The sequence below is a fragment of the Spea bombifrons genome, chromosome 5, assembly GCF_027358695.1.
Source record: "Spea bombifrons isolate aSpeBom1 chromosome 5, aSpeBom1.2.pri, whole genome shotgun sequence".
Classification (NCBI taxonomy): Eukaryota; Metazoa; Chordata; class Amphibia; order Anura; family Pelobatidae; genus Spea; species Spea bombifrons.
The window spans coordinates 81,879,849-81,905,828 of NC_071091.1; the positions used below are offsets into that span (position 1 = coordinate 81,879,849).

Consider the following 25,980-nt stretch of genomic DNA (forward strand, 5'->3'; position numbering starts at 1 on the left):
TAGACTACATGTCTTGTCTGGTTAGTTGAGGAAGATGGAATTGTGTGGCTCCATTCGAACTGATGGTTACATAGCCTTACGTAACCCTTTGGAGATATTTTGAACATGGTTAAAAGTACTCAATGACACGGTCAAGATTGTTATATGACAAGTTCAAGATTCTACTTGGATGGTTAAGCTGTAACCTGTTAGCATGTTATACTGCAGAGCAAAGTACATAGCAGGTGATATTACCTGGATAATATAAAAGGTAATGCTGTCAGAATGCCATAGTCCATTGTTCAGCGTTCGCCTACATACCCAGCATGGGCTCAATGAGATTCCCTCTGATTCTGCTCTTCTTGCAACTTGTTTGTGGAGTGGTGAGTGCAATGAATACCTCATCTGGAATATATAAACCAGTAGCATCACTTGTATACTGTCCAATTATTAGCGTGAGAAACCCATTTTGAATTCACTTTTTTAATATGCAAATTCTGTATTGAACATTCACATCAATGGAAATCTGCTTCTTCTGTATATGAATCTGAATTACTGCCTGGTGGTTTACTGTCATCTTTATACAGTAACTACTAAAAGTACTTTACTTAATTGCCCAATTTTAATTAGTCTAAAAGGCTAGCCCCAAGTCCTTATATTTTTGGTTTCTAAAATAAAGTAAATCCAGTGCATAGTCACTCTCAGGTGAATTGGGACCTTTAAATGATCACAAAAAAATGAATTTACCAGGGCTGCTAAATAACCGAGTAATTTATTTAACAAATTCTACTGGGTGTCACATAGGACAAAACTGATTTTATTGGAAGCAGCGTGTATGGTTACCCTCAGATTAATTTTGGTTACTTGAAACATTAAGAGCAGTCTTACCCACTTTGTCACTGATCAAAAAAGCAAATGTCGTTTGGTCTGTTGAACACATCTTCCTCTGACGCATGCTGCATCACACTGACAAACATTGTTCATTTAATCACTATGTGGTTAATTTTGATAGATTCAAAAACAAAATTGAAAATGACATGCCCCATGATTACGGTATATCAGGAAACAGACAGAAGTCACAGAAACCTACACTTAGACAGCAGATAAGAACGATGCACCCTATCTAGTCTGCCCATTGTTGTGTGATGTAAAACCCTTAAACCTTATTCTGTGCTTGGCAATGTTTTATACTCAGGAGAGCTGTACGTCCATCACATGCATCTTTCAATCCCTTCACTGTATTCCTCTCTACTACTTTTGTTCGGAGGCTGTTCCACTTATGTACCACTTTCTCATTTAATTAACACTTCCCATGCATTACATGGACACGTATGACTTTCTAGGTTTAAACAACACAATAATGTTTCAACTAGTGAAGATCATTAAAAGACTTATGACTCTTGATGGTCATTTTTGTATCACCTGCCAGTGAGCCTCATATTGATTTCTTCCAATCCTCTAAGCCATGTCCTAATGACTCCCATGTACTTTGTTCTGTACTTCATTTCTATATTCTGTTAGTTTTGAGAAAAAAGATGTTATCCACATAGACTTTGTCCTTAAATATTTAACGTCTACTTGTAGACATTACCAAGCAAACAGAACACACCGTTAATGTCTTAAAATTTAATCAGTGGTCGCCAAACCAGTGTCCATTTGTAAGACTTTTTAAATCCTTTGAGTCTGTTCTTTTTCCTCAATAACTGTAATCCAAACAGACAAATGCTCATAGCAAACTTAGGAACATCACCTTTACTAGCGAGACACCTTCTATCTACAACTACTTTGCCAAGCCTTTACCCTCTCCGCATTGTCGCTCTTTCCCAACTTTATATTTTATATATCTATTAGACAAAGACCCTGTGATGAAGAACACGCTGTGACATGACATCATATTACAAAATATGTATGCCTGTGAGGCACAATGAAAAAAGCCTCCAATTGCCTGGTATACGGATCGTGGTCTGGGGCCAGCCATACATGTAATGTCTGAAACAAAGAAAAAAAGGAATATATTATACTCATTCCCATTTAGACTAATGACTACTAATCTGGCCTCCATATTATTTCCAAATTCTAATTCAACACGTTAATATTGTGGGGTAAATTATGTTCAACAAAACTATTTAATTATGTTTTATATTCTTCCCCAGCCTGTTCCTGAACTAAAAGGTAAGATTGCGTCATCTATTCATTACATGTTGCACAACCAAGCACCTCCAACTTGGAATCCAAATAAGAAGTGATATCATGCTGTTCTGTAATTCCAAAATTCTAGCCTCTTTTATCATATTTTTTACTGAAAAGATTTGCTACCAGGTCCGGACTGACAGTCTGGCACAATTCCTTGTTGGCTGGTGGTTGACATCACCATGTACTCACTCTATCTGCCGCTCCAGCAGCAGATCGGGTCCTGTGGCGTTGGTCTAGTGGCTGGTTACTCCCAGCCATATGCTACATGAGTAGAAAAAAGGTAGTAGACATGCATATCCAGCTGACAGCCTTAAAGTGCCAGGGCCGCTTGGCCACCCAGGCTTATGCAAAACACATTAATAGAAAAGGAACACATAAAAAAACATAGGAGCATATAAAAGACAGAATCATGATATGACTGCTGCCTAAAGTCTTCGTTACACTAGGCACCATCATGGTTATACAGTATATGATTTTAAAGTTAAGTACTGACCCATCTTCACTTGGGCTAAAAAGGCTACATTCATTTTTCTTATGAAACAAGTAATAAGAAGCACAGTGGCGTTAGGCGTTTTTAATAGGATTAGGTTAAATGTTTCAACTAATTGTAACTCTCTTACAATTTGCCCGTTAGTTAATAAACAACTCCTATGTGTTATTTCAGAGTGAATTTATAATTCACACATTTAAGACCTGACATTCTCAACATTCAGTACTTTTTATTTTTCATCTTAGCGAATAACATTGTATCTTATTTGTTTCTCTTCCTTCAGATGTTGACGTGGATGGTGGAAAAAACTTGGACATTCTTGACGTAAATGAAGGTATGTTACCTTCACCCATTATTTTATGTATACATTATGCTTTGAAATTTACATTTTTCAAGTTTACTCTGTTTCTCTTTTAGGATTGGATCTTTTTGAAGGGGACATCAAATTTAATGAAGTAAGTTACACTAAATAAGCCTATTTCCTTTTATATATTTTTGGTGACAGACACTCTGTATATTGAATAGGTACGAGTCATATTTAGCTTTCGATAAGAAAATTTTACGTAAACTGGAATATTTGCCCTTATTTACAAAACAGTTCATGATATCTGATTTCCAATATCCTGGCTAATCACAAACATTTAATAATATTGGTTATAGACGTGTATCACCAACAGGGCAGACTAATTCACGTAGCTTAAGCCGTACTTGTTCTTACAATTTTGTTAGGTTATAGCTTTGTTGCTCACACAGATCAAAAATTAACTTTCTGTTAATTGATAACTTATTAATAGAATTGCTTAAATGCTTACATATTTTCTTTGCTGGGAATATTAAGTAACAATGATAAGGAATTTTTGCTGTCCTTACAGCTATAAAAAAGACACATGACATAGCTTGATAATCTGACATTGGCAAAGCATCATAATTATCAGTAGCTAATTATGATTAAAGTCTGCCATACTTCCACTTCACTGAGTATATATATATATATATATATATATATATATATATGCCGGTGTGTACGTTACAGTGGATGTGTAAGAGTGTAAGTAAGAATGGAGATTGTGTGTGTCTGTTATGGTATGGTGTTAGAGTGTGTAAGTGTATAGCGTTAGCATTAGTGTATGTAGGTTAGTATTTGGTGTTACTTTGTGTGGGTGTTATAGTGAGTTTGTGTGTCAGCACATGGTATTGGAGTATCAGGGTTGAGGCTAGGGTAAGTGGTGCTTGGGAGGGGGAGAGGAGGAGAAAAAAATGCTCTAGGACTCCTAGAGCTCATCTATAACACAAGTTTCCCTCTAAGGCGCGTAATCATTGGCAGTCATAATTTAATCAAAAATGTGACCAAAAAATTATCACTTTAGATAGAATAATAGGGTTATAGTTTATTTTAACTATTACTTGCTTAAGTAAATATATATATATATAAATAGACAACTAATATATTTTAGCTCAGTTTGTCATAAAATAGTTGTAAAATGCATAAGTCAACCTTAAGTAATACAATAGAGTAATCGATTCTAGGATTACATGAAGAGAGCGTAACTCAGGCTGCCTAAATCCAGTTTAGTTCTCTGAAAGGTTTGTACCTGCTGAGTTCCTGAAAAAAAAGTATATGCAAGTGTATCTAGAAGAATTGATGCTGTTTTGAAGGCAAAGGGATGTAATTTTTCTTCTGTTCACTCACTTTGCATTTTGTTAAATGGCAAGAAAATAAGCTTTATAGCTATAGGTCATGGCTACTAGGTCTTTAAATGCTGCAGCTAATTGTAACTCATATTCTCCTTCATTTTTCCCACTCAGGTAAGTGAACTGAACTCAATCATTGGTGAGCAGTACAGGTGGCCTATCCCTGTTCCTTATTTTTTGGAGGACAGTTTGGGTAAGTACTGTCAACAGTTTGGTAATTCTTCAATAGATCGGAATATTGGAAGGAATGTGTAGGAATTAAGTTGGAATGCGTAGGATTTTTAGGTCTATATACCATTAATTCTGAAATTATTGGAGGAAACTTTCCTTCAACAAATAAACTCTCAGGATTGAAACATCGCCTTAGAAAATGTAGATAGGATGTTTAAATGGTATTTCTTCTTTCTCTATGAAACAGTACACTAGAGCAGGACTGTTGGGACCATGTGGCCCATCCAAGCACAATTGGGAAAGATGCAATTATCGATGTACCTTTTACTCTTCTCGATTTCTGGATTTTGTTACAGCAGATTTTCAAACTTCCCCGGACCATCTAGAGCCCAGTGAATTTGCTTATTACGGTTTCTAATTTATCTGCAGATTGTTGACTCTTTTGCCATTTAGTGAAACCACCATCAAATAAGCATTTATTATTATTTCTAATAACAATAATATACCCCACTTTTTCCTAAATAAAATTATAGATAAGTATAAATACCATATAACATCTATTGGGATTAACAGAAATTTGCCTTTTTGGTGGTGTTATCTTTGGGGAAAGAAAGTGCTGAATCCAACAGGCAAGATGTGAACGGAAGCGTTGTTAGGGGCAAATATCACAGATTAAAGAATGTAAAATCTCCCTCTCTCTCTCTCTCTCTCTCTCTCTCTCTCTCTCTCTCTATATATATATATATATATATATATATCCCTCTCTCTCTCTCTCTCTCTCTCTCTCTATATATATATATATATATATATATATATATATATATCCCTCTCTCTCTCTCTCTCTATATATATATATATATATCCCTCTCTCTCTCTCTATATATATATATATATATATCCCTCTCTCTTTCTCTCTCTCTCTCTCTCTCTCTCTCTATCTATACTGTATTTTTAGCTACTTACAGGATTATGGTGTTTTCCAGCCCCTTACACAGAAATGGTTTCCATGTTGACTTTCAAACATTTAGAATTATGATGGCTTTGTATTGTTTGATAGGTGAACCTTCTGTTTGTTGAAGAAAACCAGGCATATTACTTCATAGCAACTTTCATAAGCTGCTAAGTGATCCCCTGTAGTTGTGTGTAGCCCTTTATGCCCATGATATTACTGAAGTTTTTTTTTCAATTTTGTTTCTTCCAGAAATTAATGCCAAAGCGTTGGTCCTAGAAGCTTTTGAACGTTACCGACTTAAATCATGCATTGATTTCAAACCTTGGGAAGGAGAAACAAATTATATCTCGGTGTTCAAGGATAGTGGGTATGAAAAAAACCCAATGTTTAATCAGGAAGCTATTTATTTATAGAAAGTTAAGCATTTTTAATATCATTGCATTCATTGTCTGATCCTCAAATCATACATACATACATACAGGTCCACAAGGCTTTTATGGTACACTTGCCTGAAACAGAAAAATAGAAATTCCCTTTGTCATTGTTATATGTCCAAAAGCAAATTAATAGATTATTTAAACATTGCGTTCATTGAGTCCAACGCTCCCTGTTAAAGGGTTATTTTTGGCTCTAATGAGTATGCCTCCTGAATGCTGTAAATATTTCATTTCATATATGTAGGTACATCATGTGTATTTCCTTTTGCACAATTTCAATGGATTAAAAATAGCCCCAAATACCATCTTAAATGGTCACACAACCCATGGACAAAGGCAAGCAGACTAAAATAGAATAGTGTTAAGGTTTTACATTAAAATTTCATTATACGTAATTGGAATAATTCCTGTGCAAGGTTTTAATGTATGGTGCAATTATGGTGGTGATCTGAGTAATATTGGAAACATGGGTTTCCATGGTTAGTCAAGTTGCTTGCAAGTTATGCGGCTCCAACAACAACTATATGACCACAGTTTGCTCAATCCAAGATTAAGTTAATACCTTAATGTAAAGATTGTATTATTTTATAATGAAAAAATACAGTAAATTATTTTCTTTCTGTTAGATGTTATTCTTATGTTGGAAATCTACGGCGAGGAAAACAACAGCTATCGCTTGGAACAAATTGTGACCGGATAGCCACTATACAACATGAATTCCTTCATGCTCTGGGATTCTGGCATGAACAGTCCCGTGCTGATCGCGATGACTACGTCATCATTATGTGGGACAGGATTCTATCGGGTAAGCTTTGTTTCTTAATCATTGACATGGTGATGATTCTGAAATAAATGGAACATTTAGTTGTGTTACATGTATGATTGCTCTTGAACCTATTTGTAAAATCACACATATTGCTACATGGTCATTTGTTATCTGCCTAGAAATTTGAATGAGAAATTATCCCATAATTTACAATATTGATATCCATAAAAGTGAACTATTCATAAAGATACCTTACATTAATTAGCATTAACATTAACAGTAGAATTTAATTTGCTGCGTTTTCTCTTCACAAATACTGGCTTCACAATCTTCAATATTGTAAGTTGGTTTGAGCAGTGCCCTCCTTGCCTGTTGTTTCTGTAAGTCAAATTGTTATGCTATACACTACTTGTTATGTCCTGTCTACTCAATGTACAGCCCTATGGAAAATGATGGGGCTATATAAAACAATAAATAATAATAATAATAAGTATCCATAAGTTCATAATAAAAAAATATATATAGCATTTCAAAATGCAACAAGGTGCATAAATACTGAACTATAAACACATAAAAATACCATGTTTTGTGACACATTGTATGCTATGACGGTGGAATGTGACATCTGGTATGTTTTAATGTTTATTATATAGAGATTTTTACTTGGGTTCCTGACCATGTTTTATTTATTACAGGGAGGGAGCACAATTTTAATACATATGATGATACCCGTTCCAGTGCCCTGAATGTTCCATATGACTACACATCTGTTATGCACTACAGCAAAACTGCTTTCCAGAATGGATCTGAGCCAACCATTGTGACAAGGATCCCCGCATTCAGTGATGTGATTGGACAACGAATGGATTTCAGTGACTATGACCTTGAAAAGCTGAATCGACTTTACAATTGCTGTATGTGACGAGATTTTGCATTTACTTATATTTGTTTGGGACTATGCTCATTAATATGTAATTGTAATTAGTGTAAATTCTGGTGCAAAATGTAATTTCTGTGCCAAAGTATCTATTTATAGTATACACTGTTTGCAACAGTGGTGGTTACACTTTAGGGACATATACAATGTTAAAATATTTTTTTAATTTACTGAGAGGGTGGTATATAAATGGAACAGTCTCCAATCAAATGTGGTAGAGGATAATAGAGTGAGTCAATTTAATTAAAGGGTCTTAATTATTTGTGAAGACTTAAAGGTAACTAGGCAATGCAACAATGCATCAGAAAAGCAAGAAGGGTGGTATAGCTAGAGGGATAAGTAGGAGAAACAGAGATGTCACAAGGTTTATTTGGCACATTTAAAGACATCCCTGTTACAACACGGGTTAATGGAAGTTTTAGTCCACCGAGCACCTATACTCGGCTTACACACACTGAGATATTTTTGTATCTTGATACTATATTTTCAAAAATATAAATATATAAAGATTTGCATGGCTTCAGCAAAAACATACAGAAAAATAGTTGTGATCATTTCATACAGTAAAGACATAAATAACCATTTCTCTTTTTACCAAACAGCATCTTCTCTCACATTCTTGGACACATGCACCTTTGAGTACAATAATATTTGTGGTATGGTCCAAGGTACAGGAGATAACGCTGACTGGCAGCATGTTCTTAACATTCCTAATGGACCCTCTAGTGATCATTCAAACATGGGGAACTGCAAAGGTATGAAGTTTGTTATCTCGGAACATGAATCATTGCCATGGTTTATGTGGTTATGACTGAAGCAGAGGTTGTGTAAAAAAAAACAGCAGGTTGTGTATGATTTCTAAATCCCTAAATCACCACGTAATCTATGATTCAAAGGGTAAAACTAGATCACAAAACAGAAAATGAATCAACGTGCGGTGGTTGACAGGGTTTATTTAACATTATTTAAGCCTACTTCATAAAGTTAATAATCCATGTATACCCCTACTTTTAAAGATTCAACCAATTACATATGAAACTAGCATATTCAAGTAAAATATTGTACCTCCGTTTCCTATATGACACTAATTCCACCGTTCCTTTTCTCCTTGTTTCCTCCTTGTATTTGTCATCTGACTTATGTCAGTTTTAATGTGTCATTATTCTTTTTTACAAAAATGAACACTGAAATATGTAGCAATACCATACCTCTCATTAAACCATTACTTTACTGGTGCTAATAAGAAAGAGTTACATCATAATGCTCTACCTTGTCCTTCTTTCTCCTTCATCCCATGTTGTTAGTCATTACCATTTCATTATTAGCACAAATATTTTATTCATTTATTTAACTTTTGTGACATTATTTCCCGACACAGATAGTGGCTATTTCATGCACTTTAGCACGGCAACAGGTAATACTGGGCATAAAGCTTTTCTCGAAAGCAGACTTTTCTACCCAAAGAGGGGATTTCAGTGTCTGGAGTTCTTCTATTACAACAGTGGTCATGAAACTGATCAGCTGAACATCTGGATCAGAGAGTACACAGATGCCTACCCTAATGGCACCCTGACATTTATCAGCACTGTAGATGGTAAGTACCATTTTGAACTCTGTGGGTCATTTACTAAATATAATCAACACATAGAGAGTATCTATATTTACTACTACCACTGCCCCTACTGCCCCCTCTACGGCTGCAGTGATTGGGGGGAGTATTCTAATGTTTCTATGTATCAATTTAAAATAAATAACCCAATCTCCCAAAGCAAGTTTGTCCTTGCAAGAATCTGCAGACAAAATTGTTATTCATACTAGTATCTCATGTAAATAGTGACCAGAACAGATGCCATATGAGAATAAACCTGTGTTTTCCTATTTATTTTCTTGCAGGTCACCCAGCTGACTATTGGCAACTGTATCACGTCTCTTTAAATGTATCCAACAAATTCCGTGTTGTGTTTGAAGGTGTGAAAGGAAATGGAATTTCCACCGGTGGCTTTTCAATTGATGACATTAACCTGTCAGAAACACGGTGTCCCCACCACGTTTGGCACATCAGAAATTTCACTGAAGAGTCCGCTAAACAGAATGGAAGTCTTTACAGTCCTCCTCTGTATTCTAAAGATGGTTATGCATTTCAAGTATTAATCAGAGTCACTGGTGATGCTGAAAAGCCATATGACCTTGGAATATATTTCCTGCTTATCTCCGGAGCAAATGATGATACCCTTCAGTGGCCATGCTCATTAAGACAAGCGACCATGGTACTTATGGATCAAAATCCAGATATACGAAAGCGAATGTCAAACCTGAGAAGTATAACCACCGACCCTGAATACAAGACAAGTGAGTTTTTAAAGAAAACTAAACCCTGAATGAGTATTACGTTTTCCAGTCATCAATCATAAGCATCATGTAACATGGCTGTGTGAGTTATTTGTGCAATGAAATAAGTATCAATATGTTGATAGGATGACCTGTGCAATGCTGTGGATTCAACATACACTATATGACCAAAAGTATGTGGGCCCCTGACAGTAACACTTATATGAGCTTGTTGGACATCCCATTCCAAAACCATGGGCATTAATATAGAGTTACCCTCCTCCTGTTTGCAGCTATAATAGCCACCACTTTTATGGGAACACTTTCCACAAGAATTTAAAGTGTGTCTGTGGGATTTGTACCCATTCATCCAGGAAAGAATTTGCGCGATCAGGCACTGATATAGGATGAGAATGCCTAACTCGCAATTACCATTCCAAATCATCCCAAAAGTGTTCAATGAGCATAAAGGCAGGGCTCTATGCAGGCCACTCAAGCCACAAAAAAACTTGTCAGACCATCTCTTTATTGCTTTGGGCACAGTCATGCTAGAACAAGAAAGGGCCTTCCCCAAACTGGCGACACAAAGTTGGTAGTATACATTTGTCTAAAATGATATGCTTTGTATGCAGTAACATTAACATTACCCTTGAACGGAACTAGGGTACCTAGCCCAGACCCTTAAAAACAGCCCCAGACCATTATCCATCCTCTACTAAACTTTGCAGTAGGCACTCTGCATTCTGGTAGGTAGTACTCTCTTGGCATTCGCCAAACTCAAATTCGTCAATCAGAGCTCCAGATAGTGAGTGTGATTCATCGCTCCAAAGAACACATTTCCCCTGCTCCAGAGTCCAGTGGCAGTATACTTTACAGCACTCCAGTAGATGTTTGGCATTACACATAGTGATCTTTGGCCTGTGTGCAGCGGCTTGGCCATGGAAAGCCATTTCATGAAGCTCATGAAGCACAGTGCTTGAGCTGATGTCGCTTCCAGAGGCAGTTTGGAACTCTGCAATGAGTGGTGACACAGATGATTTTGACCTGCTATGCTCTGTGAGTGTAGGTGGTCAACCTCGTTGTGGCTGAACTGTTGTTACTCCTAGATGTTTCCACTTCATAATAATAACACTATAAAGTAGACTGGTGCAGTGGGCAACTTTGATTTTAACATTTTGGGCCACTGGAGAAAACTGGATATAGGTGCATTAGCACAAAAGAAAATAAACTCTTTACAGAACTTGATTCATTTTATTTGGCCAACATGGGATGAGATGTACTGTTCCATAAGTTTTTAGGAAAAGATGGAAAGTTATATTTGCTTTTGGGACCTCCGTTGTCTCTTCTAGAGATGGAATGATCCATTTGAAGGGAACTCTGAGGCACTGAAAGCATATGTAACCTGTCCTTTTCTATGTTGGACCAATAAAATGTTGGACATCAACTTAAACTAAAGTTCTGCTTGCAAGTTCACGTGTATCCGGTGCATAGTACATATGGGGTATGTTATCTGACAGATTTATTGGATGATTTATCACTGGGTTAATTGTCAGGACTTTCCCCAAGCTGAATGCTGTGAGCCCTCCGCTGAAGGTACCTCCTCTGGTTATTGCACTTTGTTTTAAAACCATTTTCTCCTTTTTATTAATTTATTTATTACCACTATACAAGGCAATTGAATCTAACCCATTGTAAGCAATTTATCAGTTGGTGTCTACAAGTGTACAGCAACATTTTATACATGTGATGCATTGTTAAGTATGTATGGTAATAATCAGTAACCACAGTACTTATTAGTCCTCTCATCAAATAAATAACTAAAAAAAATGGAGATCTTCCAGACATAAGCTATGGTTATTTGATAGCAACATGTGGTGACTGTGTCAACAAACCAGAAGGATTATATTTCTTTCAGGCAACGATTTATATTTCTGGGATAGACCTGATCGAGTAGGAACACCTTTAACATTCCCTAATGGAACACAATATTTCCGAGGACCCGGACTTGGCACCTCTGCTTATATCACGCATGACAGGCTTCATAGCAGAGATTTCCTTAAAGGGGGCGATGCCTTCATTCTTCTGTCAGTTGATGGTAAGCGAGATCTAATTTGTAAACTTAATCTGTTGCATAAAGGGACTCTCCCCAGCCATCATATGAAAATTAATAAAGATCGCTCAGCACTTTTTAATGTTAATGGTGTCCACCCTTGCAAATATATGGGGGGTCCTGTACCGTTCCCCAGCCCACAGCTATTTTACTAGCGGACATGAAATTACCGACAGCCGACGGATAAGCGTTTCAGGAGGAAGTCTAGTGACACCTTCCCTGCGCATGTAGAGAAAGCTCTCCCATTAAAAAAAAGCTCAGCTTTTCCAAAAGTTAAGTCATGTATTAGTTTAGTTTAATTCGCTTTTTTTTTTTTTTTTTTTTAATTGCTGAGGATCCTGTCTGGATCCTCTGTCTGTAATATTGTCATATTGGAAAACTGCACTTAATTCACACGTTATCTTATTGTTTTTTAAAAAATAAATATGTTCTTCATAATCTATCAGATGTCACCTATCTAAATTCATCTCAGCCAACGCCTAAACCCACTGCTGCCCTAACAACCCAGTCCTCAGGATCAAATACAACACGAGTTCCAGGAATAACAACAACAGCGCTAATATCAGGGCCAAGCATCACAACTGTAGAACCCAATGTTCCCAACCACTGCAAAGACTATGAATGTAAAAATGATGGTGTCTGTACTGTGGAGGATGAAAAGCCAATATGCAGGTAAACATTACATTTTCCAACATGTTATCTGAATAACTTTTTTTGAGATGTTATATTTTTTTCTATATCACACAGGGCTGCATAGACATCTCACACATCAAAATCACAGGATCCACCCCAACACCTCCAGTGTATATTTTAAAACAACTGCAAATAAAATTTAAAAAAAAGACACACCTCATGCACTCACACCATTACATTTCTGTGTTTAGGTGTAAAGTTACCAGCGACTGGTGGTATGTCGGAGAAAGATGTGAAAAGAGAGTCTCAAGCCAGGACACGGTTATAATAGCTGTATCTTCCTCCGTGACAATATTTGTGGTCATGTTGGCCATTACACTAGTGAGTGTATACTGCCTAAAGAAAAAACATAAAAAGCAATTGACCAGGGTCGTTGAGAATCCACCTCTGGAGAAAGTAAGTACTGTGATTTTAGGATCATTCCTTGATTTTAATTTTGTCACTTTAGCCTTCGTGTGACTTTCATTATTAACCCGTATTTAATAGTCCCCCAATTCCTGGGATACAGTAAAGATGGTGCTTAAATTGTGTCATTTGTACCTTACAAATTGATATATGGATTTTTTGGAGCGATGCTGGATTTTTCCAACATGGTTACTTAAGTTTTGTAACAGATCTTAGAGAAATGCATAGCCATAGCCAGCATCTTTAGCTAGGCTGATAAAACAGCACATCACAATATTCATAAGAATAAAACGTGCCATAGTCATTTGCCTTGACATTTTTGGCTGGTGTAACAGGACGTGTTATCCACAGCAGATGAGATGACATCCTCTAAACAATAACTCCTTTACAAAAAAAAAAGTTAAATGCTGGTCCGAAAAAAAATGTTTATAAAGAACACTATTGTCTGTCATTAAAATAAATTGCCCATCTTTTTCCTTTCAGACATCTGCATTCTAAAGATGCCATCGTAAAAATGCAACTACACACAGATGACCAAAACGGTCCATTAGACTGCCCAAATTGTAAGTGACAAAACTTAAATGCTCGGATACATGCTACATACGGGAGGAACCGAGATAAAAATTCTGAAAATGTTCCAGGAAAAGTAATTTAAGTATTAAAATGAATTTGGTTTTGGCAATAATTTAAAAATAAAAGATAAGAAAATATCTGGAAAGCAACATCAGTAGAACCATTTTACTATTCAACTGTATTTTAATGTCCGACATCTGTGGAGCCGTTATCACGAATAAGAGCCGAGAGCAAGGTCAGGACAAGCCAGGTCAAATCCAACAGAACACTACTAGCAGTAGCAGAGTCCCAGAACACAGAGCAACAGCAGGGGCTGTATGCAGCGCAAAGGGCCGGAATGATAGAGTTAACAGGTATATAAAAAGGGAGAGTTGCACCCAGGTAAGAAGATGCTGCTGGTCATTAGCATGCAAGGTACCCTTGATCTGACAGGTGGCCTCTAGAGGCTGCAACAGACATGACACCTGAATTAAAACAGAGTCCAGGTTGACAGGGTGGGATCCTCACAGTACTTAGTAGTTAATAAAAAGATTAAAATTTAGTTTAGGGAGAATCTGCAGCTTCCATCCCCTCTGTAGAGGCTCCTATAGAGTGGTCTGGAAGCTGTATGTCCAAATTATTTTGCATTGGTTCGGGTCGATCAGCCATACCCCCCTCTCTCTATGATACACAGGAGATTAGGCCAACAGACTATAGTCTCCCCCATAAACAGGATCCAGTCCACAGTGATGGGAACTCATGTACACAAAGCATCAAGAAGAGGGATTTTGTGATGCAACATGATGTGATACCCTTGGGATAAAAACAAAAAAACCTTGAACAATGCTTTTCACAGTGCAGAAAGAAGGTGGCATGCGTGACAAGACACATTGAAGAAATAAGTTAGAATTTTATTTTATACTTTCAATACACATACAAAAGCTATTCATATTTGAGCACATTTCATCACTTGGAAAAAAAATAGAATAGAGAGAGAAGATTTAATTTTAGATTAGAAACACAACATCATCTGACACCATCACTTGGTTGTCATTTTGCATGTTGTCCAATGCCTCCTTAACTTCATCAAGTTCAAATGGTTCGGGGTTCCCTTGATTGATAAGTTCAAATAGCTGACTGACTGCTACTGACTGAGAACGGGTGCTCTTAAAAGTCTTTAAAAGAGCAGCTTTAAATGCTTTCGTTCTGTTGGGATAAAGGAGAGAGAAAAAAAAAATAAGTACAATAAAGTCATTAGTCCAAAAACACACAGATCCAATGCAAAGAATGTGCATTAAATAGCGTCCAACTTCTACCTAGACAATAACAAGTACAAAAGTATTCACGACTGTTGGAATACATGTCTTGAAACTACCCCACTTACATTATAATCTTTGGGTAATGGCATTTCCCTCTCATGTTGACTATCTACACAGTCCAATAAATAACCGACTGATACATATGAGAACTCCCTTGAAAATGCGCCTAGTAAGATTTATCGGCAATACTAACTACCGACATGCATTAGGAGTGCACAGAGACAGGTTGATCATGGAGTATTTAGTGGTATTCAAATTGCAGTTTGACGTTTAAATTAAAACATTACCAAACGCTCACATATCAGTTACATAAATGATCATTACCGGATTTGACTCAATGAGCTCTTCATGGAAACATCCATTTGGCTTTCAGCTTTATTCCTTGGTGTTCTCAAACCTTGAGAAAGTGCTGTATAAATACAAAGGGGTTTGGTTTTACAACACTACAATAGACGACAGTACACAACATTCACATTTAAAAATTAGACTTAGGTGGATTCCCCTCTTTCACACATCATGCGGATCAAGTCCTATGCAAAACTGCAGAGGGTATGTAAGAACACCGCTTTAGGTTTGGCCGCATTTTTTAGAAGCATTGGTCGAGAAATGGCTGCAAGAAAAAGCGATCAAAGGATCCTCCTAAAGTCTGCGCACACAAATATCGTATATTAGCACTATGGTTTTCAAAGAAAGCTCTACCAGTTAAAATATAGTTTGTGTGGATTAACTAAAAGGAAATTTCAGTAGAAAGCAACGCAGCACAAGTTCTTAAGTGTAAAAACACATAACTGGCCTAATAAAAAAACATAATTGCTGATGAATAAAATGACTTAGGCTTTCATAGAATCTATGTTTGGCTCAAGGACACAAGGCATTACTTTGTTCTGTCAAATAGAAGCAGACAAACTGAGTGCCAGACACATTTCCAGTCCAACTGACGGTTTATGCTTTACTTGGGGAAACGTACATTTTCCCCCCAGGGTAAAGTTAAGCTACTCACATCTCGTGATAAAAAGGCTCATGTGAACAAAATGGGCTATAAAAAGGGTATAAAAGTACAGGACAAGGATAGCACATGATATAATTGATTGACTTGCACCTGTATATTCAGCTTCCTATCAATGGTGAATAGGGAATCACAAAAACTCAAGAGCAGTGGGAATCTGCGCGCTGTTCATGTTGTATAGTACAGTATTTTTATGTAAATCCATAATCAAGGTGATTTCTATTAACTTACACTCATTTTGACTGTCCTCTTGCTGACTGAATGAGTATGGATCCATCGAATCATCTTGGGAACTGGCAGTTTTGCCTGCATGCCTAGAGCTTTTCCTACAAACAAGTACACAGGGCATGAAATAAATGCATGTATCAGACATGGTGTATTTGAGCTTTATTTACCTTACAACTTCCTGGCTTGGAGTTTCTTGGCTTAGGTCTCCATTCATATCTTTGTCCACTTTTTTCTTGTCCTTTGCCAAGACCTTAAAACAAAGCATAAAACCAATCAAGGAAGAAATGCTAAATATACATCACTATGATATAGTTTCTAAATAGGGAAAGGAGTTATGCTTTTAATTTCTTGACATCAACATTATGGATGGCCGATGCTGATGAGCTTCTGCTGTAAGGTGCAGTTAAGTCAATGATGTTTATTGAAAGCCACCTCACAGGATTAACCATACATTACAAAGGGCCAGCTTAGCCCTCGCAGATGAACTTTCCTGCAAGCGCACACAAAATGAGGGGCTTTCCATTTTTATAACCAAGCATTCTCCAGATTATGTAAGTGGGAGGGGGGAAGAAGAAGAAAAAAAAAAAACAATTTACAGACCTTCTTAAAATATGCAAACTGGACCAACTCAAGAGCAGTTTCAGCATCTTGGATGTCAACGGTTTTGCTCATTCTGACCTTGGCATGAGCAGTGGCCAAACGTATCATGGTTTCCAGTGCCCTAGCAGTAACTGGCATTGTCTATATAAAAAACAGAAAACACAAATGTCGAGTAAATAAAGAAAATCAGTCCCTTGCATACTATGGTTCTGGACCAAAATGCCCCCCCCAAGCAAATTTTACACTTCCCGAAACAGCATATGCCATGCTTCATTACAACAGAAGCTTATGACACCAATGAATATCATTTAGAGTAACCGTACCCTGGCACGATCGTTATTCATTTGATCATGACTCCGGATCTTTGCATATTCCTGAGATATGTATTCAGAAGCCTCGTGAGTGAGAACAGGTTTGATCAGCTTAGCAACATGGATGTACTTCCGAATAAACTGCATGCTTACAGTCTTTGATTTGCTTTAAAAAATGAAAGGGAAAACAACCAAAAAAAATAAATAAAAAATAATCAATAAGATGTGAAATCCTAGGTCATCCTCATATACTGTCAGATGCAGAATTAAAGTTTCAGAACACTGTCCTACAGGCAGCATTTGCAGAACTTTAGTATCTTAGCGGCCAGATAGAGTAAAGAGTCCATAATTCCGAGCAAAGACAGATGGGAAGAAACTAAAGGAACACCACAGCCATATATTTAAGGAAGGCATATTTAAACACATTGCATGGACTCCAATACCCTTTAATGCCTACAAATCAGTGTATGTTGGAGTTCCAAAAGGAAACTTCTGTGTTCCCCTGCCCAACTGGCAGACTGGCTACATCCCATGTACGAGGGAGGGCTTCTGGTGAAGCAGGCTGGCTACGTCCCATGTACAAGCCGGGGCTTCTGGTGAAGCAGGCTGGCTACGTCCCACGTACAAGCTCTAGCACTGCCACTGAAAGTCAGCAGAAGGCGAGCTCCCATTAAAATGAATTCAATTTCAACGCCTATACATGCTACTTGAATGGCAATCACACACATGCTGAACATCAGAGTGCCGCTTTGTGGATGGACAGGTATTTACAAAGTTCTAAAACAGTTTTATTCACTAGCACCACAAGGTTTGGCAAGTAATGTGATGACCTGAGCCATAAGGGAAAGTTTCTCCTCTGAATTTCGTTGGTTTCTTTTGAATTTAGCCGCTCATTGAATTATCCAGGGTCAAAACTACCATTGAAGGAGACACCTGGCAGGGCTGGCTCTTCATAATGAAGTTAGAGAGCTGAAATGTAATCAGTAACTTATATTTTAGAGAACAAGCCTCACACTAAACATGTAGTGGAACCCCATCTTGAAGGCTACAATGCCTGAACTTGTGAGCCTATTCAAGTCCTCTGTATTAATATGTGAAAACAGTCCAGCAATGTCTGCCATTCCATTGATTTGAGCAATAGCCCTAGTTTAAAAATTAAGTCAGGATTTTCAATTGTTGCCAATACTTTTAAGTTGGATAAGAATGTGGGGTAAGTGCCTTTAGGATTCACAGAATTACAGCTGTTTCTGGACAATAACACTGAATATAATTACATGGAAATATGGAAGAGAAGCATGTTCAGTTTTCAAGAAACACATCAAATGTACTAGGACAAACCCCTTGCGTGGTCCGTGGAGAAGATTGTCATGTTTCTCATACACCTGCAGCTCTTGGTCTGCTGCATCTGCAGCATTCGGATCATTCGTAGCAAAAACCTCCACACTGCAGCCCAGGGGCATTGCTGGAACGGGGACAAAACACAACTTTAACTGAAAAATATTTTACAAACCTGCCCAAGGAATAATTCTTTAACACTGTCCTTTTAATATAATTCATTAAAATAAATACTAATTTTATGCAATTAAGACATGCCTAGTGAGGGTTTATTAGGAGAGACTGCACAGGGATGGTGCAAAAATAACTTCATAGGATCTTCTAGCCCGCTGATCATACCTAAATTTACCTACAAGAACAGCATTAACCACATCCAATATATTTTTGAGCGAGAAACTGCATTAAACCAATGACATTAATATGTTTAGATAATGCCACTGTGTCTTTTGACATCTTCCATAAAAGCTACCTTTAAAAAAAAAAGGACATTATAGTGTCCAATACAGCCACATTAATGAATACATATAAACATACTTTGTACAGACTTCAGCATGCATTATTAAGTCTGGTGGTGGTGGGGCGAGTACCTTGATGAGAAGCTGTAGCACAGCAGTTCCCCAGTTCTCAGAAAATATTAAATGCTTGAAGCAGGCAATTATGGGCTTGAAAGCATGCTATTTATATGAATCGGGAATGTTAGCGTGCAGATCACTCCCCTGCATGCATGCACACAAACATTCCCAATTCATATAAATAGCATGCACTCCAAGCATTTGCACGGGGAAGAACTATAATTTAAAAAGGAGACACAGCTATTAAATACATTAAGATAAGGAAGTCAGGAAAACCCTACCATATCCGTCTTGTTCCCCAGGAGTGCGATATCTATGCATTCTCAGAACATGGTCTGCTATCTGGCGATCGTTGTCTGCATCCATTTGGTCCAAGACAATAAACAGCAAGTCAAATCTTGAAAGCAGAGAGTCTTGTAAACCAATGTTTTCCATTGGTGTTCTATATTGATCATACTGTCGGATTAAGGAGATTACTATTAAACAGCACATTGTGCACAAAAAAAAAAAATTGAGAAAAAAGAGAAAGGGAAAGTAAAGGATTGTTTATCTTGGGCATCACTGAGGCAACACCTGTACAGCTCTTACATACTCCTTTAGTGTGCAGATGTTTTGAGTTTAGATCTCCCCCCTCAAGCTAAAGGGGAAAAGATCATTACTCGACCCCTATGTAATACCAATAAATATTTATATGCACACTATAAATGAAAAAAAATAATAATTACCCTTCCATAAACAGGATTAGCAGCAGCCAGGACACTGCAGCGAGCATTTAGTCGAGCGTGGATTCCTGCTTTTGCTATGGTTACACGGCCCTGCTCCATGACTTCATGGATAGCAGTCCTGTCCATATCTGACATTTTGTCAAACTCATCAATACAAACGATACCCCTGTCAGCAAGCACCATGGCCCCAGCTTCTAGTCGTCTCTCCCCTGGAAACCATAAAAGAGGAACAAATTCTTATTTATGCACAAAGCCAAATGGCCCAAATTTACTGTCTACGACAATTCAATAAAAGTAATAAGAAAAGGTAAAAAAAAAAAAAAAAAAAAAGATAATTAACCGATGCATGGTATGGCTGCAGGAATACAAAAAGGACTGTACTAAAAATCTTACAGGTATATTTGCCAACACTAAATGTACAGGCGCTTGGGCCAGTAGAACCTCCTGACTTCAATAGGAATTCTAGTTTTCCTAAAAACTCCCAGGTTGGTAAAGAGACCTCTTAGTTCTTGGTTTGTACAAAGATTCTACAGTGTCTTATAATGAGGATTACAGACAGACAGTCATAATCCATAATAGATAAGAAAGCCGCTATAAACAGGGGGAAGAGCTTTTTATAGTGGACTAACCAGTTTCTTGATCAGTTGTAACAGCTGCTGTTAAACCCACTCCAGAGGATCCCCTACCAGTGGTAGGTATTGCCCGTGGAGCCGTGTACAATACATATCTCAGCAGCTGAGACTTTGCTACAGAAGGATCTCCTAGAAAAGAAAAAAAAAAGTATCTTTAAAATAAGAGTACTGTAACAACTGAGAATCTCTGTTATTCAGTTATCATACCTATCAACAGTACATTAATGTCTCCCCTGATGCGAGTTCCATTGTCCAGAACCTTCTCATTGCCCCCAAGCAGCATGCACAAGATAGCTTTCTTTATATATTCATGGCCATGAATACTGGGTGCCAGCGATTTGCTTAAATGCTCAAATATGTCCTAAAATAAATAGTAAAGCTTGAAATTGCATGTTGTTTTGATGGAGGAAACAAATGCAGGTAACGCACATCTTACTTTAGAATGAGCTTTGCAAAATTTCTTGATTTTTGCTACATCGTCAGCTGAAAAGGTTGGAGCAATTTCTTTGCTCATCAGTTTTACGTTGTTGGCCAGTAAAATGGTCCTGTAAAAGAAAAAAAAGAAAGTGTTGAATGTTCAGTTATATTGTATCATTTAGTCAGCTTTATAAATGACATTTACAACTGTAGCACTTGTTTTCCCTGTTGCATTTATCAAATCAGATTATATTGTTTTTGATGGTCACTGTCAAGAAACCAGTTAGAGAAGCCCACGTCTTTCCATTATTGGAAATCTTAATTTCCAATTAAACATGGTTTAGGCTAGTTGGTGGAAACTAGAACCAAGTTTTTAGTTTACAGAGCTTGTGGGTGATTTATTGGTATCAGCATAAAACGCCTATGAGAGAGAAAGAGTCCAGAGTTACACTACCGGAGTGCTTACATAATAGGAAAAGGAGGCCATGATAACGCAGACATTGAAGATGGAAGCATGGCTTTGGTGCACGATAATCAACACTACAAGATATAGAAGAAAGCAATCAAAGCTTCACACCTGAACGTGCCCGAGGTGAATCCTCCTTGCTTGGAAGGAAGGCAGCGATATATGCCTACGATTTGGACCCTGTCACCAGGCTTACATTTATCTACCAAGTCATCATCTGCAATGATATCAACAGAACGGGGCAGCTGTCCAGCAGGAGCCTTCTCTGGCATTTCTTGGATGCTCACAGTTTGATGATCTCTATAAACGCTTAGTCCATATTCTGTTTCAAGTGGATTGTTCTCCTCATCCTGCACCAATTCACAAACACAAGCTGAAATAAGATCGTGCCACGTGTCATCGGTCAACAAGACATGCCCAACGGCTTACCTTTGTTGGGTAGATGGCGCTTGATGGAAATGCTTCCAGTGTTGTAAGATCAGTATATTTTCTTTCAAGGGTCTTTTTTGTTGCTGGACAATAATGCACACTACGCATCACTTTAGGTCTCACCAGTGAACCTACCAAGGGTATACAATTAAGATATTTACCATGTAACAAATAAATATAGGCTTATATAGTAATTTCCTAAACTATAAACACGCTGCATCCTAAGTACTATAAAGGTGATGGGTGCATATGGGACATGCTTCTAGTTCAAATATATTCCTTAAATAGTTTCTTCTGCAGAGAAGACTATATATTCCTGCATTCATTTACTATGCCATTCCAACCCAGACTGGCATACAGAAGAAATAGCAGATTGGCATATGTTCCTAAGCTCTGTGGCTCATTACAGATTGTAAACTTGCAAGCCTGGCTCTCTCCACCTAATGTATCGGTTGGTCTTGCCATACCCCTGGAATATATGTATTGTATTAAGCGCTGTGTAAGTTGTTGACGCTATATAACTAAAAGACAATAATAATTCCTCTTGTAATCACTAAACTTGTTGCCTTTTTCTGGTCCCAGGCCATCACTGGAACCTCTTAAAAACCTACTGTAGTCTTATACTCTACGAGAGACAAAGGAAAAGCAATAGTTACATTTTGTTACGATTCCTTCTACGCAGACCAAGTTGCCCAAGAATCCAGCAATAAGTGTACGAGGAGACACGTGTTTGGCCCCAAAGCTTCCTTCAAAACCGATGTTGAACTCCTCAAACTGTTTGGCATACGTTGCATCAATTGAGGCTACCAGGTCCTTTAGGGCTCTATGAAAAGCAATGGCCTCTCCAAAAGCATTCTGCAGCAATCTGAAATTTAAAGTAAAGAGCATTTTGGTAACATACGAATATAAACCTTGTATCCCATTTTACTATTTTCTGCTGTGTACACTATGTAATACAAAGAACTACCTTCTTTGGTAGGTTATGGAGAGAAATACTAGGTAGAAAGGGCCAAATGTGGACCAATAAAAGTATGTGGGGTTAGATGGTACAAATGCCATAGCAGCTTTTACTACCTACAACTGAAATACTGCTGATACGTAACCAAGAGGAACTTGAAAAAGATACAACTAATATTCTGGGACAAAATCAGCGCTGTTGTTAAATAAAGCGCTAGACGTTCCAGCAAAAAACTGGCGAACGCAATTCCAAACACACAAAAAGAAGTACATTTTAAAGGCACTGGGTAATAGCACTCACATGGCAGCTCTTTTCTCATTCTTCCTCCTCAGGTCATTCAAATTGACAATCAAGCGGTGTTCATTGGCGCTGATCATATCCCTCACTTTCCCATGGTAGACACCTTGGTCTTGCTGCAAGGAGAAGGCAGTGATATTGCAATAAGGATAGCAGGGCTTCAGTAAAGAGGAGCTTTATAGCTGTTTGGTTACTGTGGACTTTTAAGCAGGGGAGCATCCAGCACAGTTGCACATATGATCTAGCCCACAACACAAAAGGATCAGGGCAGCCCATAAAGCATACATTAATCAACACAATGTCTACATAAATCTCATGTTAAGCATTTTTCAGTAGTGAACAGAAATGTAACACACAGCTTAACGAATAAATCCCCAAGCATACCATTGCAAACACAAGGATTATGGATCTAGTGAGTTGGATTCCTGGGGCATAGATGGGTTTAATCACTAAAGGGAAAGTTATTTCAGCTCTGTGACTTCACTATACTTTATGAAGGGCCAACCCCAAGGTCAGGGAAACTTCCTCAGCCTTCTCACTCATTAAATTAGACATGACACAGGGCCAGCTCGGCACTTGCAGCAGGAGAAACATCTCTAATAACGAAAAGTAATGTAGGGAAGTGGAAACCACAGCTCTCCTATTTGTAAATAAACCCCATGCTGAGTGGAGGAGCCCCAGCTAAACGGCTCAATTGGTATAAATGCTCCAGTTATTAGCTGCCATGGAGGATATTCACGCACATCATCATCGAGGAAATCCAGGTATTCCCTCTGAGCCTCTCGCAGCTCGAGGTCTTCAAACGCCGCATCTGCCATAATGCGAACACTGGTCTGCTGACGCCGGGACCCCGGTTTTATACACACGTGATCACTGGGCCCCACCCCCTACGTGCGCCAAAGTTGCAATCATTGCAGAAAGGCGCTCTGGGATAGGCGCGCAGACTTAGATCGGAAGTCAGTTATTTACCTCACAAAACCAGCTGCCAGGCAACGAGATGCTGTCGTATTGGCGCTTGCCCTTGCGGTTCCTCAGGCAGACGACAACTGTAATTCAAGAGTACCAGGTGGTATTTGAACAGCCGAAGCAACGGTAAGTAATTGCGTCTGCGACCCAGGAGAGTGAAAGAATGGCTGCATTTTGAAGAATAGACGTCGCGTTGTGCTTTTTAGTGTGGACGGTCCGGGAGGTCGCCACAGGCTTGAGGATGGCTTTCTATATACACACCAGCCCAGAGGGCCGCAAAACATTATAAGGGAAATACATCTTTTACGATGGGACTTGTGCTTTGAGTGTTGCATGTACTTATAGTGCAAGGGTGTCTATTTAGCAAAAATATCTACATGAGGAAATACTATAATAAGACAACATGGTGTTACATATTTAATAACATGCACTTATCAAGTGTTAACCCCTTGACTACAATTGGCATGCCAGGCACATCACTGAAATGCGTGCAAGTGATGGCTGTTTGGGAGGTAAAAGGCCACATTTGAGAGGCATGCAATTTTAACCCCTTCAATCCCAGAGTATTTTGTACCTCAAAACAAAATTTTGCCATTTTTGCGCTATGTCAGTTCAGCGATTATTCACTTTTCCTGTGAATATTGTACCCATGTAAACTGTATATTGTTTTTTCAAGGAGAGATAGAGCTTTCTTTTGATACCATAGTTGGAGGATTAGCTGAAAATTTAGAATTAGAAATTTAGTAAAAACTAGCAAAAAATAGAAAAAAAAATCACCTACTTTTTTTTAAATTTTCCCTCTGAATCCTCACAAAATTAGGTAAAGTGACAGAAAATTCCATCCAAATTTATCAATTCAGGTGTCCTGATTTCAGAAATACCTAATTTATATAGAATTTTCATACTTTTCCAGAACATAAAGCCAACATACTATAAGGCAGGGGCGTCCAACATGCGGCCCGCAGAACCTCGAGGTGCGGCCCGTGTGAGATCAGCAGCCAGGATCACAAGAGCCCTGCTGCTTACTTGTGGGAGGGTCTATTCTCTGCGAGCGATGTCCGGATCATGAACGAATGGTTCATTTGATCCGATTCTTTTTAGTGATCCGGATGAATCTGTTCAGTAGACTGAACGATTCATTTGTAGCGGTTCAGTCTGTGAATCATGCAGCTGTAACCTGATCCTAGAGCTGTGAGTCATCTGCAGAGCACTCAGACACAGACTCTGTGGTCAGGTTACAGCTCATTAATTCACAGAGGAACGATGACTCAGAGTCAGAGAGTCGTTCGAAGATTCAAATGATTCGAATCTTACAGGGATCCGAATCTTACAGACATTCGAATCATTCAGAGAATATTACTGATACCATACTTTTATAAATAAATACATTAATAATGTTCACACTGCCCCCAGGATTTAGATTCCCCTGAGTTTGCCCCCCTTTACCTATAACTGCACCTACAGTTAACTTTATTAAATTAATTAAATTAACCCTCAGTCATCAGCATAAAATTAACCCTTATACCCCATCAACCATAACTGCCCCTGAAATTAACCGTAAAGATCCCATTAACCATAACGGCCCCTGAAATTAACCCTAAAGACCCCATTAACCATAACTGCCCCTAAATGAATTGCATGTACTCCAGATAAATTACCTAATAAATTGGTATGGTTGATGGGGTCTTGGTATGGTTAATTTGGGGCAGTTATGGTTAATGGGGTGTTTAGGGTTAATTTGGGGGCAGTTATGCGTAATGGGGTGTTAAGGGATAATTTTAGGGGCAGTCATGGTTGATGGGGTGTTAAGGGTTAATTTTAGGGGCAGTCATGGTTGATGGGGTGTTTAGGGTTAATTTAATGGTGAGGGTTAATTTAATTAATTTAATAAAGTTAGCTTAAGGTGCAGTTGCGGGTAAAGGGGAATGTAAATCCTGGGGGCAGTGATTATTAATGTATTTATTTATAACCGTATGGTGATATTATCTGACTGATTCGAATCCCAATGAAGGCA

General features: G+C 38.1%; 2 protein-coding genes across 3 annotated transcripts; one reads left to right on the forward strand and one right to left on the reverse strand.

The window, feature by feature from the left end:
* Nucleotides 1–279: 279 nt before the first annotated feature.
* On the forward strand, nucleotides 280–13,871 carry MEP1B (meprin A subunit beta). Of its 2 annotated transcripts, none has more exons than XM_053467451.1 (15): nucleotides 280–362; nucleotides 2,133–2,151; nucleotides 2,946–2,996; nucleotides 3,059–3,117; nucleotides 4,469–4,547; nucleotides 5,727–5,844; nucleotides 6,541–6,719; nucleotides 7,376–7,594; nucleotides 8,220–8,372; nucleotides 8,996–9,211; nucleotides 9,511–9,966; nucleotides 11,861–12,040; nucleotides 12,502–12,727; nucleotides 12,940–13,144; nucleotides 13,637–13,871. In XM_053467451.1, exons 1-15 carry the CDS (start codon nucleotides 306–308, stop codon nucleotides 13,649–13,651), a joined length of 2,232 nt encoding a protein of 743 aa, XP_053323426.1. In that variant the 5' UTR covers nucleotides 280–305; the 3' UTR covers nucleotides 13,652–13,871. The 2 variants fall into 2 exon arrangements, with proteins under 2 accessions (XP_053323426.1, XP_053323427.1); XM_053467452.1 differs by having other exon boundaries at nucleotides 3,080–3,117.
* A 757-nt stretch (nucleotides 13,872–14,628) lies between these two features.
* LOC128497396 (maternal DNA replication licensing factor mcm3) lies at nucleotides 14,629–23,853 on the reverse strand. The gene is made up of 17 exons (XM_053467450.1): nucleotides 23,744–23,853; nucleotides 23,004–23,116; nucleotides 22,402–22,610; nucleotides 21,746–21,876; nucleotides 21,428–21,666; nucleotides 20,870–20,978; nucleotides 20,641–20,794; nucleotides 20,431–20,562; nucleotides 19,802–20,010; nucleotides 19,358–19,532; nucleotides 18,508–18,631; nucleotides 17,182–17,335; nucleotides 16,859–16,999; nucleotides 16,426–16,508; nucleotides 16,262–16,356; nucleotides 15,349–15,433; nucleotides 14,629–14,911 (listed from the first exon to the last, which is right to left on the reverse strand). The coding sequence occupies exons 1-17, from the start codon at nucleotides 23,816–23,818 to the stop codon at nucleotides 14,713–14,715; spliced, it is 2,427 nt and encodes an 808-aa protein (XP_053323425.1). The 5' UTR covers nucleotides 23,819–23,853; the 3' UTR covers nucleotides 14,629–14,712.
* Nucleotides 23,854–25,980: the final 2,127 nt, after the last annotated feature.